This window comes from Argopecten irradians, chromosome 11, assembly GCF_041381155.1.
Source record: "Argopecten irradians isolate NY chromosome 11, Ai_NY, whole genome shotgun sequence".
NCBI classification, from domain to species: Eukaryota; Metazoa; Mollusca; class Bivalvia; order Pectinida; family Pectinidae; genus Argopecten; species Argopecten irradians.
The window spans coordinates 9,414,662-9,428,142 of NC_091144.1; the positions used below are offsets into that span (position 1 = coordinate 9,414,662).

The 13,481-nt window shown below is 37.2% G+C and overlaps 1 protein-coding gene and 1 long non-coding RNA gene across 4 annotated transcripts in view; one reads left to right on the forward strand and one right to left on the reverse strand.

Annotated features, from left to right (window-relative positions):
• LOC138334711 (serine/threonine-protein kinase 32B-like) overlaps nucleotides 1–13,481 on the reverse strand; it is a 117,490-nt gene that overhangs the window by 28,884 nt on the left and 75,125 nt on the right. For both annotated transcript variants that reach the window (XM_069283397.1, XM_069283399.1), the window contains exon 5: nucleotides 8,503–8,540. In XM_069283397.1, the coding sequence (XP_069139498.1) occupies nucleotides 8,503–8,540 (38 nt within the window). The remainder of the gene's footprint in view (nucleotides 1–8,502; nucleotides 8,541–13,481) is intronic.
• LOC138334712 (uncharacterized) overlaps nucleotides 1–13,481 on the forward strand; it is a 228,754-nt gene that overhangs the window by 4,234 nt on the left and 211,039 nt on the right. The gene's annotated exons all lie outside the window — the stretch shown is intronic.

Consider the following 13,481-nt stretch of genomic DNA (forward strand, 5'->3'; position numbering starts at 1 on the left):
CATGGCCAGATATCAATACTTTACCCTATGTCAGGTGACTGGTGATCAACCAATCTTCTGAACACTGCATGGCCAGATATCAATACTTTACCCTATGTCAGGTCACTGGTGATCAACCAATCTTCTGAACACTGCATGGCCAGATATCAATGATTTACCCTAAGTCAGGTCACTGGTGATCAACCAATCTTCTGAACACTGCATGGCCAGATATCAATGCTTTACCCTAAGTCAGGTCACTGGTGATCAACCAATCTTCTGAACACTGCATGGCCAGATATCAATGCTTTACCCTAGTCAGTCACTGGTGATCAACCAATCTTCTGAACACTGCATGGCCAGATATCAATGCTTTACCCTAAGTCTCACTGGTGATCAACCAATCTTCTGAACACTGCATGGCCAGATAATATCAATGCTTTACCCTATGTCAGGTCACTGGTGATCAACCAATCTTCTGAACACTGCATGGCCAGATATCAATGCTTTACCCTATGTCAGGTCACTGGTGATCAACCAATCTTCTGAACACTGCATGGCCAGATATCAATACTTTACCCTATGTCAGGTCACTGGTGATCAACCAATCTTCTGAACACTGCATGGCCAGATATCAATACTTTACCCTTTGTCAGGTCACTGGTGATCAACCAATCTTCTAAACACTGCATGGCCAGATATCAATGCTTTACCCTTTGTCAGGTCACTGGTGATCAACCAATCTTCTGAACACTGCATGGCCAGATATCAATACTTTACCCTTTGTCACTGGTCACTGATGATCAACCAATCTTCTAAACACTGCATGGCCAGATATCAATGCTTTACCCTTTGTCAGGTCACTGGTGATCAACCAATCTTCTAAACACTGCATGGCCAGATATCAATGCTTTACCCTTTGTCAGGTCACTGGTGATCAACCAATCTTCTGAACACTGCATGGCCAGATATCAATACTTTACCCTTTGTCAGGTCACTGGTGATCAACCAATCTTCTGAACACTGCATGGCCAGATATCAATGCTTTACCCTATGTCAGGTCACTGGTGATCAACCAATCTTCTAAACACTGCATGGCCAGATATCAATGCTTTACCCTATGTCAGGTCACTGGTGGTCAACCAATCTTCTGAACGCTGCATGGCCAGATATCAATACTTTACCCTATGTCAGGTCACTGGTGATCAACCAATCTTCTAAACACTGCATGGCCAGATATCAATGTTTTACCCTTTGTCAGGTCACTGGTGGTCAACTAATCTTCTAAACACTGCATGGCCAGATATCAATACTTTACCCTATGTCAGGTCACTGGTGATCAACCAATCTTCTGAACACTGCATGGCCAGATATCAATGCTTTACCCTAAGTCAGGTCACTGATGATCAACCAATCATCTGAACACTGCATGGCCAGATATCAATACTTTACCCTAAGTCAGGTCACTGGTGATCAACCAATCTTCTGAACACTGCATGGCCAGATATCAATACTTTACCCTATGTCATGTCACTGGTGATCAACCAATCTTCTGAACACTGCATGGCCAGATATCAATACTTTACCCTTTGTCACTGGTCACTGATGGTCAACCAATCTTCTGAACACTGCATGGCCAGATATCAATACTTTACCCTATGTCAGGTCACTGATGATCAACCAATCTTCTGAACACTGCATGGCCAGATATCAATACTTTACCCTAAGTCAGGTCAATGGTGATCAACCAATCTTCTGAACACTGCATGGCCAGATATCAATGCTTTACCCTATGTCAGGTCACTGGTGATCAACCAATCTTCTGAACACTGCATGGCCAGATATCAATGCTTTACCCTATGTCAGGTCACTGGTGATCAACCAATCTTCTGAACACTGCATGGCCAGATATCAATGCTTTACCCTATGTCAGGTCACTGGTGATCAACCAATCTTCTAAACACTGCATGGCCAGATATCAATGTTAATTACCCTTTGTCACTGGTCACTGGTGATCAACCAATCTTCTGAACACTGCATGGCCAGATATCAATGCTTTACCCTTTGTAAGGTCACTGCTGATCAACCAATCTTCTGAACACTGCATGGCCAGATATCAATGCTTTACCCTAAGTCAGGTCACTGATGATCAACCAATCTTCTGAACACTGCATGGCCAGATATCAATACTTTACCCTATGTCAGGTCACTGGTGATCAACCAATCTTCTGAACACTGCATGGCCAGATATCAATACTTTACCCTAAGTCAGGTCACTGGTGATCAACCAATCTTCTGAACACTGCATGGCCAGATATCAATACTTTACCCTTTGTCACTGGTCACTGATGATCAACCAATCTTCTAAACACTGCATGGCCAGATATCAATGCTTTACCCTAAGTCAGGTCACTGGTGATCAACCAATCTTCTAAACACTGCATGGCCAGATATCAATGCTTTACCCTAAGTCAGGTCACTGATGATCAACCAATCTTCTAAACACTGCATGGCCAGATATCAATACTTTACCCTTTGTCACTGGTGATCAACCAATCTTCTAAACACTGCATGGCCAGATATCAATGCTTTACCCTAAGTCAGGTCACTGGTGATCAACCAATCTTCTAAACACTGCATGGCCAGATATCAATGCTTTACCCTAAGTCAGGTCACTGGTGATCAACCAATCTTCTAAACACTGCATGGCCAGATATCAATGCTTTACCCTAAGTCAGGTCACTGGTGATCAACCAATCTTCTAAACACTGCATGGCCAGATATCAATGCTTTACCCTTGTCAGGTCACTGGTGATCAACCAATCTTCTGAACACTGCATGGCCAGATATCAATACTTTACCCTTTGTCAGGTCACTGGTGATCAACCAATCTTCTGAACACTGCATGGCCAGATATCAATGCTTTACCTTATGTCAGGTCACTGGTGATCAACTCAGAGTCTTAGTAAGTTAAAACTAATTGGAGATGGTTAGGCACCTCATCAAGAGTTCACCTGATTTGTATAGTAAATGTGAGCTAGAGTTAGCAATTCTGCTGTGCCTGGTTCTATTACTGGTAAATCCAAACATTTTTACATCTTTATGAATTAAGTTTCCAACTTTTGCTATTCTGCTGTGCCTGGTTCTATTACTGGTAAATCCGAACATTTTTACATTTTTTTTTAAAGTTTCCAACTTTTAATCATGATTTACTGACAGTTAGGTGTGTTCCATAGTTTTGTTGAAAATTGTTACAGGAGTTGAAGGGTATATTAGGGTCAATAAAGGTTCCTTTGTGTATAGTTATTAAATCTGAGCTGTAGTTGTATAGTATTATTGGTATTAGAAAGTAAGATTAGACTGAATCCAGACACCTACACAACTTATAGCTACCTACTCCCACATCACGCTGCTTTATAGTGCCATATAACCTTCCATGTGGAAGTCACAGCTACTTCTGTACACATACCACTAATATTGTGATGTTCACTCACACCTACACATCATCAGATCTCATATAACCACAGTAACATTCCATTATAATGTGACAATTGAACAATATCAATATCAGCGTAAATATACACCTGAAACGAGTGTTATTTTCATACTATACACTTTACAATATTAGTGGTCAGATAACCAATGAAGTCATTGAGTTTTGACAATATAAAATATCTTAACAGGATACAACGCAATCAATATAATAAGTGTTCTGATGACTATAGAATTTTACAATATGTAATTAAGTGGGTTTGTCACCAATAGGGTCAAGATCTCCTTTTACCAGCTTCTAATTGATGAGAGGCGTAATGAGATATATTGACCGATGGACTCTGTTGATTTCTTATATACTGGTGTTGTAGTAAAATGAATATATATATCATATATGGAAGTGATTTTTCTGTATCATATATTGAAGTGATTTTCTATATCATATAATTTGAAAGAGATTTTCTATAATTTGTATCAATTGAAGAGTTTTTGAATATCGTAATTTACAGTGGAAAATATTTTTCTATCTATTGTATATTGAAGAGATTTCTAAATTGCATATTGAAGTGATTTTCTATATCATCTATTGAAGTGATTTTCTATATCATCTTTTGAAGAAATTTAATGTATCGTATTATTGAAGTTTGTTTGTTTGATTAAATTAACAATTCCTATTAACAGCGAGGGTCATGCCAGGATGGCCTCCCATGTATGCGGGGTATAGTGTTTATGAAGTGCGATGTGCATGTTTTGGGAGACTGCAGTATATTCGTGTCGTGTCGTCTTGTATTATGAGTAGAACCACTGAAACATGCTGCTGAAGACACCAAGCAACTGTCACAAACACCACCTATACCTGTCACATCATACTGATAATGAGTGAAACAGTCGTCCCACATCCTTATAATTTTGAGATAGGCTCATTTTATATAGTGTTATTCACAAGACTATGCAACTGTTTCATTTGAACATAAATCAATGAAAAAACCTGAAAACTTTAAAGTTCTATCAAAAGATTTTCATAATCAAAAAGATATGAAAGTGAGTAAAATACATGACCTTGATAATTAACTCTATTTCAATATCTGTAGCCTTATAATCTAATAATGTATTTGATAATAACCTTAACTACAAAATGATGTAAATTTATCATTAAACATATGCTATTGTTAATTACCATGAAAACTGAGATTACACAGGGAATGCCACACTTTTCTAATCACACATGAAAACTGAGATTACACAGGGAATGCCACACTTCTCTAATCACACATTTACAGTCCAATAAACTGAGATTACACAGGGAATGCCACACTTTTCTTATCACACATTTACAGTCCAATAAACTGAGATTACACAGGGAATGTCACACTTTTCTTATCACACATTTACAGTCCATTCTAATTCGCACATAATACATTTTACATTTCAATAAACTGAGATTACACAGGGAATGCCACACTTTTCTTATCACACATTTACAGTCCAATAAACTGAGATTACACAGGGAATGCCACACTTTTCTTATCACACATTTACAGTCCAATAAACTGAGATTACACAGGGAATGCCACACTTTTCTTATCACACATTTACAGTCCAATAAACTGATATATCACACATTTACAGTCCAATAAACTGAGATTACACAGGGAATGCCACACTTTTCTAATCACACATTTACAGTCCAATAAACTGAGATTACACAGGGAATGCCACACTTTTCTTATCACACATTTACAGTCCAATAAACTGAGATTACACAGGGAATGCCACACTTTTCTTATCACACATTTACAGTCCAATAAACTGAGATTACACAGGGAATGCCACACTTTTCTTATCACACATTTACAGTCCAATAAACTGAGATTACACAGGGAATGCCACACTTTTCTTATCACACATTTACAGTCCATTTCAATAAACTGAGATTACACAGGGAATGCCACACTTTTCTTATCACACATTTACATTCCAATAAACTGAGATTACACAGGGAATGCCACACTTTTCTTATCACACATTTACAGTCCAATAAACTGAGATTACACAGGGAATGCCACACTTTTCTTATCACACATTTACAGTCCAATAAACTGAGATTACACAGGGAATGCCACACTTTTCTTATCACACATTTACAGTCCAATAAACTGAGATTACACAGGGAATGCCACACTTTTCTAATCACACATTTACAGTCCAATAAACTGAGATTACACAGGGAATGCCACACTTTTCTTATCACACATTTACATTTCAATAAACTGAGATTACACAGGGAATGCCACACTTTTCTTATCACACATTTACAGTCCAATAAACTGAGATTACACAGGGAATGCCACACTTTTCTTATCACACATTTACAGTCCAATAAACTGAGATTACACAGGGAATGCCACACTTTTCTAATCACACATTTACAGTACAATAAACTGAGATTACACAGAGAATGCCACACTTCACTAATCACACATTTACAGTCCAATAAACTGAGATTACACACGGAATGCCACACTTTTCTTATCACACATTTACAGTCCAATAAACTGAGATTACACAGGGAATGCCACACTTTTCTAATCACACATTTACAGTTCAATAAACTGAGATTACACAGGGAATGCCACACTTTTCTAATCACACATTTACAGTCCAATAAACTGAGATTACACAGGAATGCAATGCCACACTTTTCTATATCACACATTTACAGTACAATAAAACTGAGATTACACAGGAATGCCACACTTTTCTAATCACACATTTACAGTCCAATAAACTGAGATTACACAGGGAATGCCACACTTTTCTATCACACATTTACAGTCCAATAAACTGAGATTACACGAATCACATTTACAGTCCAATAAACTGAGATTACACAGGGAATGCCACACTTTTCTTATCACACATTTACATTTCAATAAACTGAGATTACACAGGGAATGCCACACTTTTCTAATCACACATTTACAGTCCAATAAACTGAGATTACACAGGGAATGCCACACTTTTCTTAATCACACATTTACAGTCCAATAAACTGAGATTACACAGGAATGCCACACTTTTCTAATCACACATTTACAGTCCAATAAACTGAGATTACACAGGAATGCCACACTTCTCTAATCACACATTTACAGTCCAATAAACTGAGATTACACAGGAATGCCACACTTTTCTAATCACACATTTACAGTCCAATAAACTGAGATTACACAGGAATGCCACACTTTCACTAATCACACATTTACAGTCCAATAAACTGAGATTACACAGAGAATGCCACACTTCACTATCACACATTTACAGTCCAATAAACTGAGATTACACAGGAATGCCACACTTCACTAATCACACATTTACAGTCCAATAAACTGAGATTACATAGGGAATGCCACACTTTTCTAATCACACATTTACAGTCCAATAAACTGAGATTACACAGAGAATGCCACACTTTTCTAATCACACATTTACAGTCCAATAAACTGAGATTACACACGGAATGCCACACTTTTCTTATCACACATTTACAGTCCAATAAACTGAGATTACATAGAGAATGCCACACTTCACTAATCACACATTTACAGTCCAATAAACTGAGATTACACAGGGAATGCCACACTTTTCTAATCACACATTTACAGTCCAATAAACTGAGATTACACACGGAATGCCACACTTTTCTTATCACACATTTACAGTCCAATAAACTGAGATAACACAGGGAATGCCACACTTTTCTTATCACACATTTACAGTCCAATAAACAGTCCTAATTTGATATTCTTCAATACAGAATTATTTCCTCCAATGCTGCTTTGAAAAGTGTATCACTTTTTTGTTTTTATTGCTTTTATTGCAAAATCAAAATCCCCAAATAGTTGCGAGCATTCATTTCCTATCAAATTATACAAATTTCATTGATTTCCTTCCCTTTACAGAAATAAAATCTAACATCAAATTACTTCTATTCAGCAGAATATTGCTAGAAATACAAATCAACATCCAATGCACAAGTAGTTATTGTTATTAGGTTGCCATGGTCACCATCAAGATAAACAGAAATACAAATTCATTAAGATGATTTATAGAACTTAGGTAAGTTTGCCCAGCCAATACTTTGTGATGAAAGTCTTGGAATTGGCAATGTCTGTAAGTCCCCATTGGTCTGTCTCGTCCAAATTGACAATCTTGGTTCTAAAATTGATTTGTAAACAGCTCGTATTGGACTCTTAAACTTACAAAAGGGGAATTCAAAACTGCTATGAAAGGCGAGATTATATACCAGTATGGCTCAACTTTGGACCCTTACTCGGAATAATGCTGAAAATAATGGGACTTCTCAAAGCGAGAACTTTCCAAATCTTGTATCACTAACTGGCCCAACAAAAATCGTGAAAGTGAGGAAACTTTTCTTAGTGAAAAGTGTCCGTAAGGAAAGGATGACACATGCTCGATTAAGGCTGCTTCTTTATCAAAAGAGTTCTCCTTAAAACTTTAAAGTGCATCTATCTTTCCTATACAGAAATTTGAAGTTTCCTAAAAACTTAAAAATGATATTGATGGTTGAAGATGAGGTTACCTGCGTTATCAATATCAACAGGAATCAGGAAGATCCATTTCGCTGTTTTGCCGTCTGGCGTGGAGATAGTCAATGAACGCACAATTAGGACAACAGCAAGAAACATGAAATGACGTGTGTTGTGAATGTTAGCAATAAATTTATTTTAAATAAATTGTCCAGAAGGTATTAAGCGTTGTATGAACAGTAAGCTAATAACTTTTGTGATTCTACAAAATCATCAATCTCGATTCACATTTCCATTTGGATTCAAGGTAAAATGGAATTTTGAAAGGCCATTTCTGGAAGGTAGTGGACCTTTAATATACTTACCATGTTAAAGAATGATCTATGAAATGATATGACAAAGGTCCTTAAATTACACCACAACAAGGGGACACCATTTCACAGGCCTAGGAGACAAAATAATACACACTAAGGTATCTTACCTTCTTCATCCAAGAGAATGTTGTCTGGCTTGATGTCTCTAAAACAGAAAATTCCATCGTGATTTATTAATACAACATTCTAATTCATTTCATTATAACTCATTCATTGATAATCAAATAAATAAAAAACCCATCTGGTCTATATTAGTTATTTTCATAAAAAAATATATTGTAAGAAAGTATTCCCAACACAACAGGAATTTAATTCCAGCAATGATGACCTTGACCTTTTATTTCCAGTGATGGTGACCATGACCTTGAACTATTGAAAAGTTCTTCCAAAATAATTTCAACAAACCATAAAACTTCCATAATAAAGGTGCTGATGAAGTTTCATTGTGATTGTCCTAACGGAACTTAATAATAACGGCAAGAAATTCAAAGCAAAATCAAACCAGCAATGATTGACTTTTTTATATAACTTTTTATAACACTATCAGTGATTCATGGCTTTACACATGTATGTTTTAACTTATTACTGTTCCATGCTCTTGGAGGCAGCTGTATGTTTATTTCTGTTAAAATATGACCTAGCTGATAACAGACTCCAGTTTCACCATCATTCCAATTCACTTTACAAAGTCCTTCAATGAACTTCCCCATAGAAAAGCATTACAGAGTTAAAGAAACACATTAAAGATAAGGAGACTTCCTTACATACATAATCAGCAGCATTTCTGTGGAGGATATACTTAAAATTATGGGATTTTCATGAAACTGGGCCGAGGTAATTCAAGATTTATAGATTTAAATAGGTCATATTATGTTGGTCAAAGTATGTTTTAGCTTTACATAACAAGAGATCCCAGAGGGATCTTGGCACCCACCAAAGAATGATCTAATGTCTGACAAAGGAAAGCAGGATCTTTTTTCTGCTTTTCAGACTTTTAAAACATATTCCTACATAAGAAATTAAAGAATGATCCTTTAAGTACTTTCTGAGAGAAATAGCAGTAACAAACTTTAATTGTCAAAATCCAAAATGGCGGCCTGTCGGCCATCTTGTTGACCAATTGGTCCAAAAATGCAATATGCACAACTAGACCCCTAGGGGAACCTACATGTGAAATTTGAGAGAGATCCCTTCCGTACTTTCTGAGTAATAGCGGTAACAAACTATAACTATCAAAATCCAAAATGGCGTCCTGTCGGCCATCTTGTTCACCGATTGGTGCCAAAATGCAATATGCAAAACCAGGGACCTAGGGGACCATGCACATGAAATTTGAGATCCCTTCAGTACTTTTTGAGAAATAGCAGTAACAAACTTCAATTGTCAAAATCCAAGATGGCGGCCTGTTGGCCATCTTGTTGATCGATCAGTCCCAAAATGCAATATGCACAACTAGGGCCCTACGGGAACCTATATGTGAAATTTGAGAAGAATATCTTCAGCACTTTCCAAGAAATAGCAGAAACATAGCAGAAACAAACTTTAATTGTCAAAATCCAAGATGGCTGCTTGGCGAACATTTTGTTGACCAATTGGTACCAAAATTCTATATGCACAATTAGAGTCCTAGGGGAACCTACATATATAATGTGAGAAAGATCCCTTTAGTCCTTTCTGAGAAATAGCGGTAACAAGAATTGTTAGATCAGTGAGTGTGACATTTTAGTCAGTTAGATAGACAGATTGGATGAGTGTGACATTTGAGCCAATTAGATAGACACATCAGTGAGTGGCATTTGAGTCAGTTAGATAGACAGATCAGTGAGAGTGACATTTGAGTCAGTTAGATGGATAGATCGGTGAAAAAGTCATTTGAGTCAGTTAGATAGACAGATTGGTGAGTGTGACATTTAAGCCATTTAGACTGACAGATCGGTGAGTGTGACATTTGAGCCAATTAGATAGACAGATTGGTGAGTGTAACATTTAAGCCAGTAAGATAGACAGATCAGTGACTGTGACAATTGAGCCAGTTAGATAGACAGATCGGTGAGTGTAATATTTGAGCCAGTTAGATGGACAGATCAGTGAGTGTGACATTTCAGTCAGTTAGATAGACAGATTGGATAAGTGTGACATTTGAGCCAATTAGATAGACAGATCAGTGAGTGACATTTGAGTCAGTTAGATAGACAGATCAGTGAGAGTGACATTTGAGCCAGTTAGATGGATAGATCGGTGAAAAAGTCATTTGAGTCAGTTAGATAGACAGATTGGTGAGTGTGACATTTGAGTCAGTTAGATAGACAGATCAGTGAGTGAAATTTGAGTCAGTTAGATAGACAGATCAGTGAGTGTGACATTTGAGCCAGTTAGATGGATAGATCGGTGAAAAAGTCATTTGAGTCAGTTAGATAGACAGATTGGTGAGTGTGACATTTGAGTCATTTAGATAGACAGATCGGTGAATAAGTCATTTGAGTCAGTTAGATAGATAGATCGGTGAGTGTAACATTTGAGCCAGTTAGATGGATAGATTGGTGAGTGTAACATTTGAGCCAATTAGATAGACAGATCAGTGAGTGTGACATTTGAGCCAGTTAGATAAACAGATCAGTGAGTGTGACATTTGAGACAGTTAGATAGACAGATCATCGAGTGTGACATTTGAGCCAGTTAGATAGACAGATCATCGAGTGTGACATTTGAGACAGTTAGATAGACAGATCATCGAGTGTGACATTTGAGCCAGTTAGATAGACAGATCAGTGAGTGTGACATTTGAGCCAGTTAAATAGATAGATCGGCGAGTGTGACATTTGAGACAGTTAGATAGACAGATTGGTGAGTGTAACATTCAAACCAGTAAGATAGATAGATCAGTGAGTGTGACATTTGATCCAGTTAAATAGATAGATCAGCGAGTGTGACATTTGAGACAGTTAGATAGACAGATCAGTGAGTGTGACATTTGAGCCAGTTAGATAGACAGATCAGTGAGTGTGACATTTGAGCCAGTAAGATAGACAGATGGTGAGTGTGATATTTAAGCCAGTTAGATAGACAGATCATCGAGTGTGACATTTGAGACAGTTAGATAGACAGATCAGTGAGTGTGATATTTGAGCCAGTTAGATAGACAGATCAGTGAGTGTGACATTTGAGACAGTTAGATAGACAGATCAGTGAGTGTGACATTTGAGCCAGTTAGATAGACAGATCAGTGAGTGTGACATTTGAGCCAGTTAGATAGACAGATCAGCGAGTGTGACATTTGAGACAGTTAGATAGACAGATTGGTGAGTGTAACATTCAAACCAGTAAGATAGATAGATCAGTGAGTGTGACATTTGAGCCAGTTAAATAGATAGATCAGCGAGTGTGACATTTGAGACAGTTAGATAGACAGATCAGTGAGTGTGACATTTGAGCCAGTTAGATAGACAGATCAGTGAGTGTGATATTTGAGCCAGTAAGATAGACAGATTGGTGAGTGTGATATTTGAGCCAGTTAGATAGACAGATCATCGAGTGTGACATTTGAGACAGTTAGATAGACAGATCAGTGAGTGTGATATTTGAGCCAGTTAGATAGACAGATCAGTGAGTGTGACATTTGAGACAGTTAGATAGACAGATCAGTGAGTGTGACATTTGAGCCAGTTAGATAGATCAGTGTGTGTGACATTTGAGCCAGTTTGATAGACAGATCAGTGAGTGTGACATTTGAGCCAGTTAGATAGATAGATTGGTGAGTGTTGATCCATCATAAGGACAGATTACAGTCTCACAGACAGTAAAAGACAATAACAATGGGCTTAGCTGTCTCCAGACAAACTTCCTTCTGTAACATTGATATTCATCGGGAGCAGTTTACAATAAATGTCAAATATCTATAAATCATGTGTGTACCTTGTGACAGAGAAGTGTAAATGTACTGGAATTTCTTTTTTATCTATCAGCTCAAAGAAGTGCATGCTAAATTAAAGAAATTTACTTCTTGCTGTGGAAAGAATATGGAAATTGAGCTTTGGCAGTTAAGGATTACTCCTACTTAGATGTGGTTGTCCTTTATAGATAAGCATTAAAATTGATTTACCAGCTATATCTACAGTGAAGCCTGTACATGTGTAAGGTGTCAGCACTGACTTGTGTGAATCTGTATGTATGAAGCCTGTGTAAGGAGTCAGCACTGACTTGTGTGAATCTGTAGGAAGCCTGTGTAAGGAGTCAGCACTGACTTGTGTGAATCTGTAGGAAGCAGACACATCTGGCAGGCTTCAGTAACCAAAAGACCTAGCAATCAGTTCCTTCATGTAGGCAGAGGAATCAGATGAAATGTTTGTTAGGTCAATCACAGATGAGAAAGTAAAGACAGTTTGTAGTAATGACATTGATAGGCTCTACTGATTTTACTTGATTTTAATCACTTTAAGAGAGATTGACAAATTTACTCATTGTTATTGGAATTGGTTTCTGATGTAAAAGTAGTGCATATGAGCATTAATACAGTATAGCTCTGAAATTCTAGTAAATTGACAGTTGTCAGATGGCATGTTTACTTAATGATGGATAACGTTATAATTATCTCCCCTGTTCACTTACCTATTATAGATCATTTTATAATTTCCTCCCTTGTTGACTTAGGTATGAATGATGTTGTAATTGTCTCCCTTGTTGACTTAGGTGTGAATGTTGTAATTGTCTCCTTGTTGTTTTATGTATGAATGATGTTGTAATTGTCTCCCTTGTTGACTTAGGTGTGAATAGTTGTAATTGTCTTCCTTGTTGACTTAGGTATGAATGATGTTGTAATTGTCTCCCTTGTTGACTTAGGTGTGAATAGTTGTAATTGTCTTCCTTGTTGACTTGTGTGAATAAGTTGTAATTGTCTCCCTTGTTGACTTAGGTGTGATAGTTGTAATTGTCTTCCTGTTGTTTTATGTATGAATGATGTTGTAGTTGTCTCCCTTGTTGACTTTAGTGTGAATAATGTTTTAATTATCTCCCTTGTTGTCTATGTATGAATTATGTTATAATTGTCTCCCTTGTTGGCTTAGGTATGGAATAGTTGTAATTGTCTCCC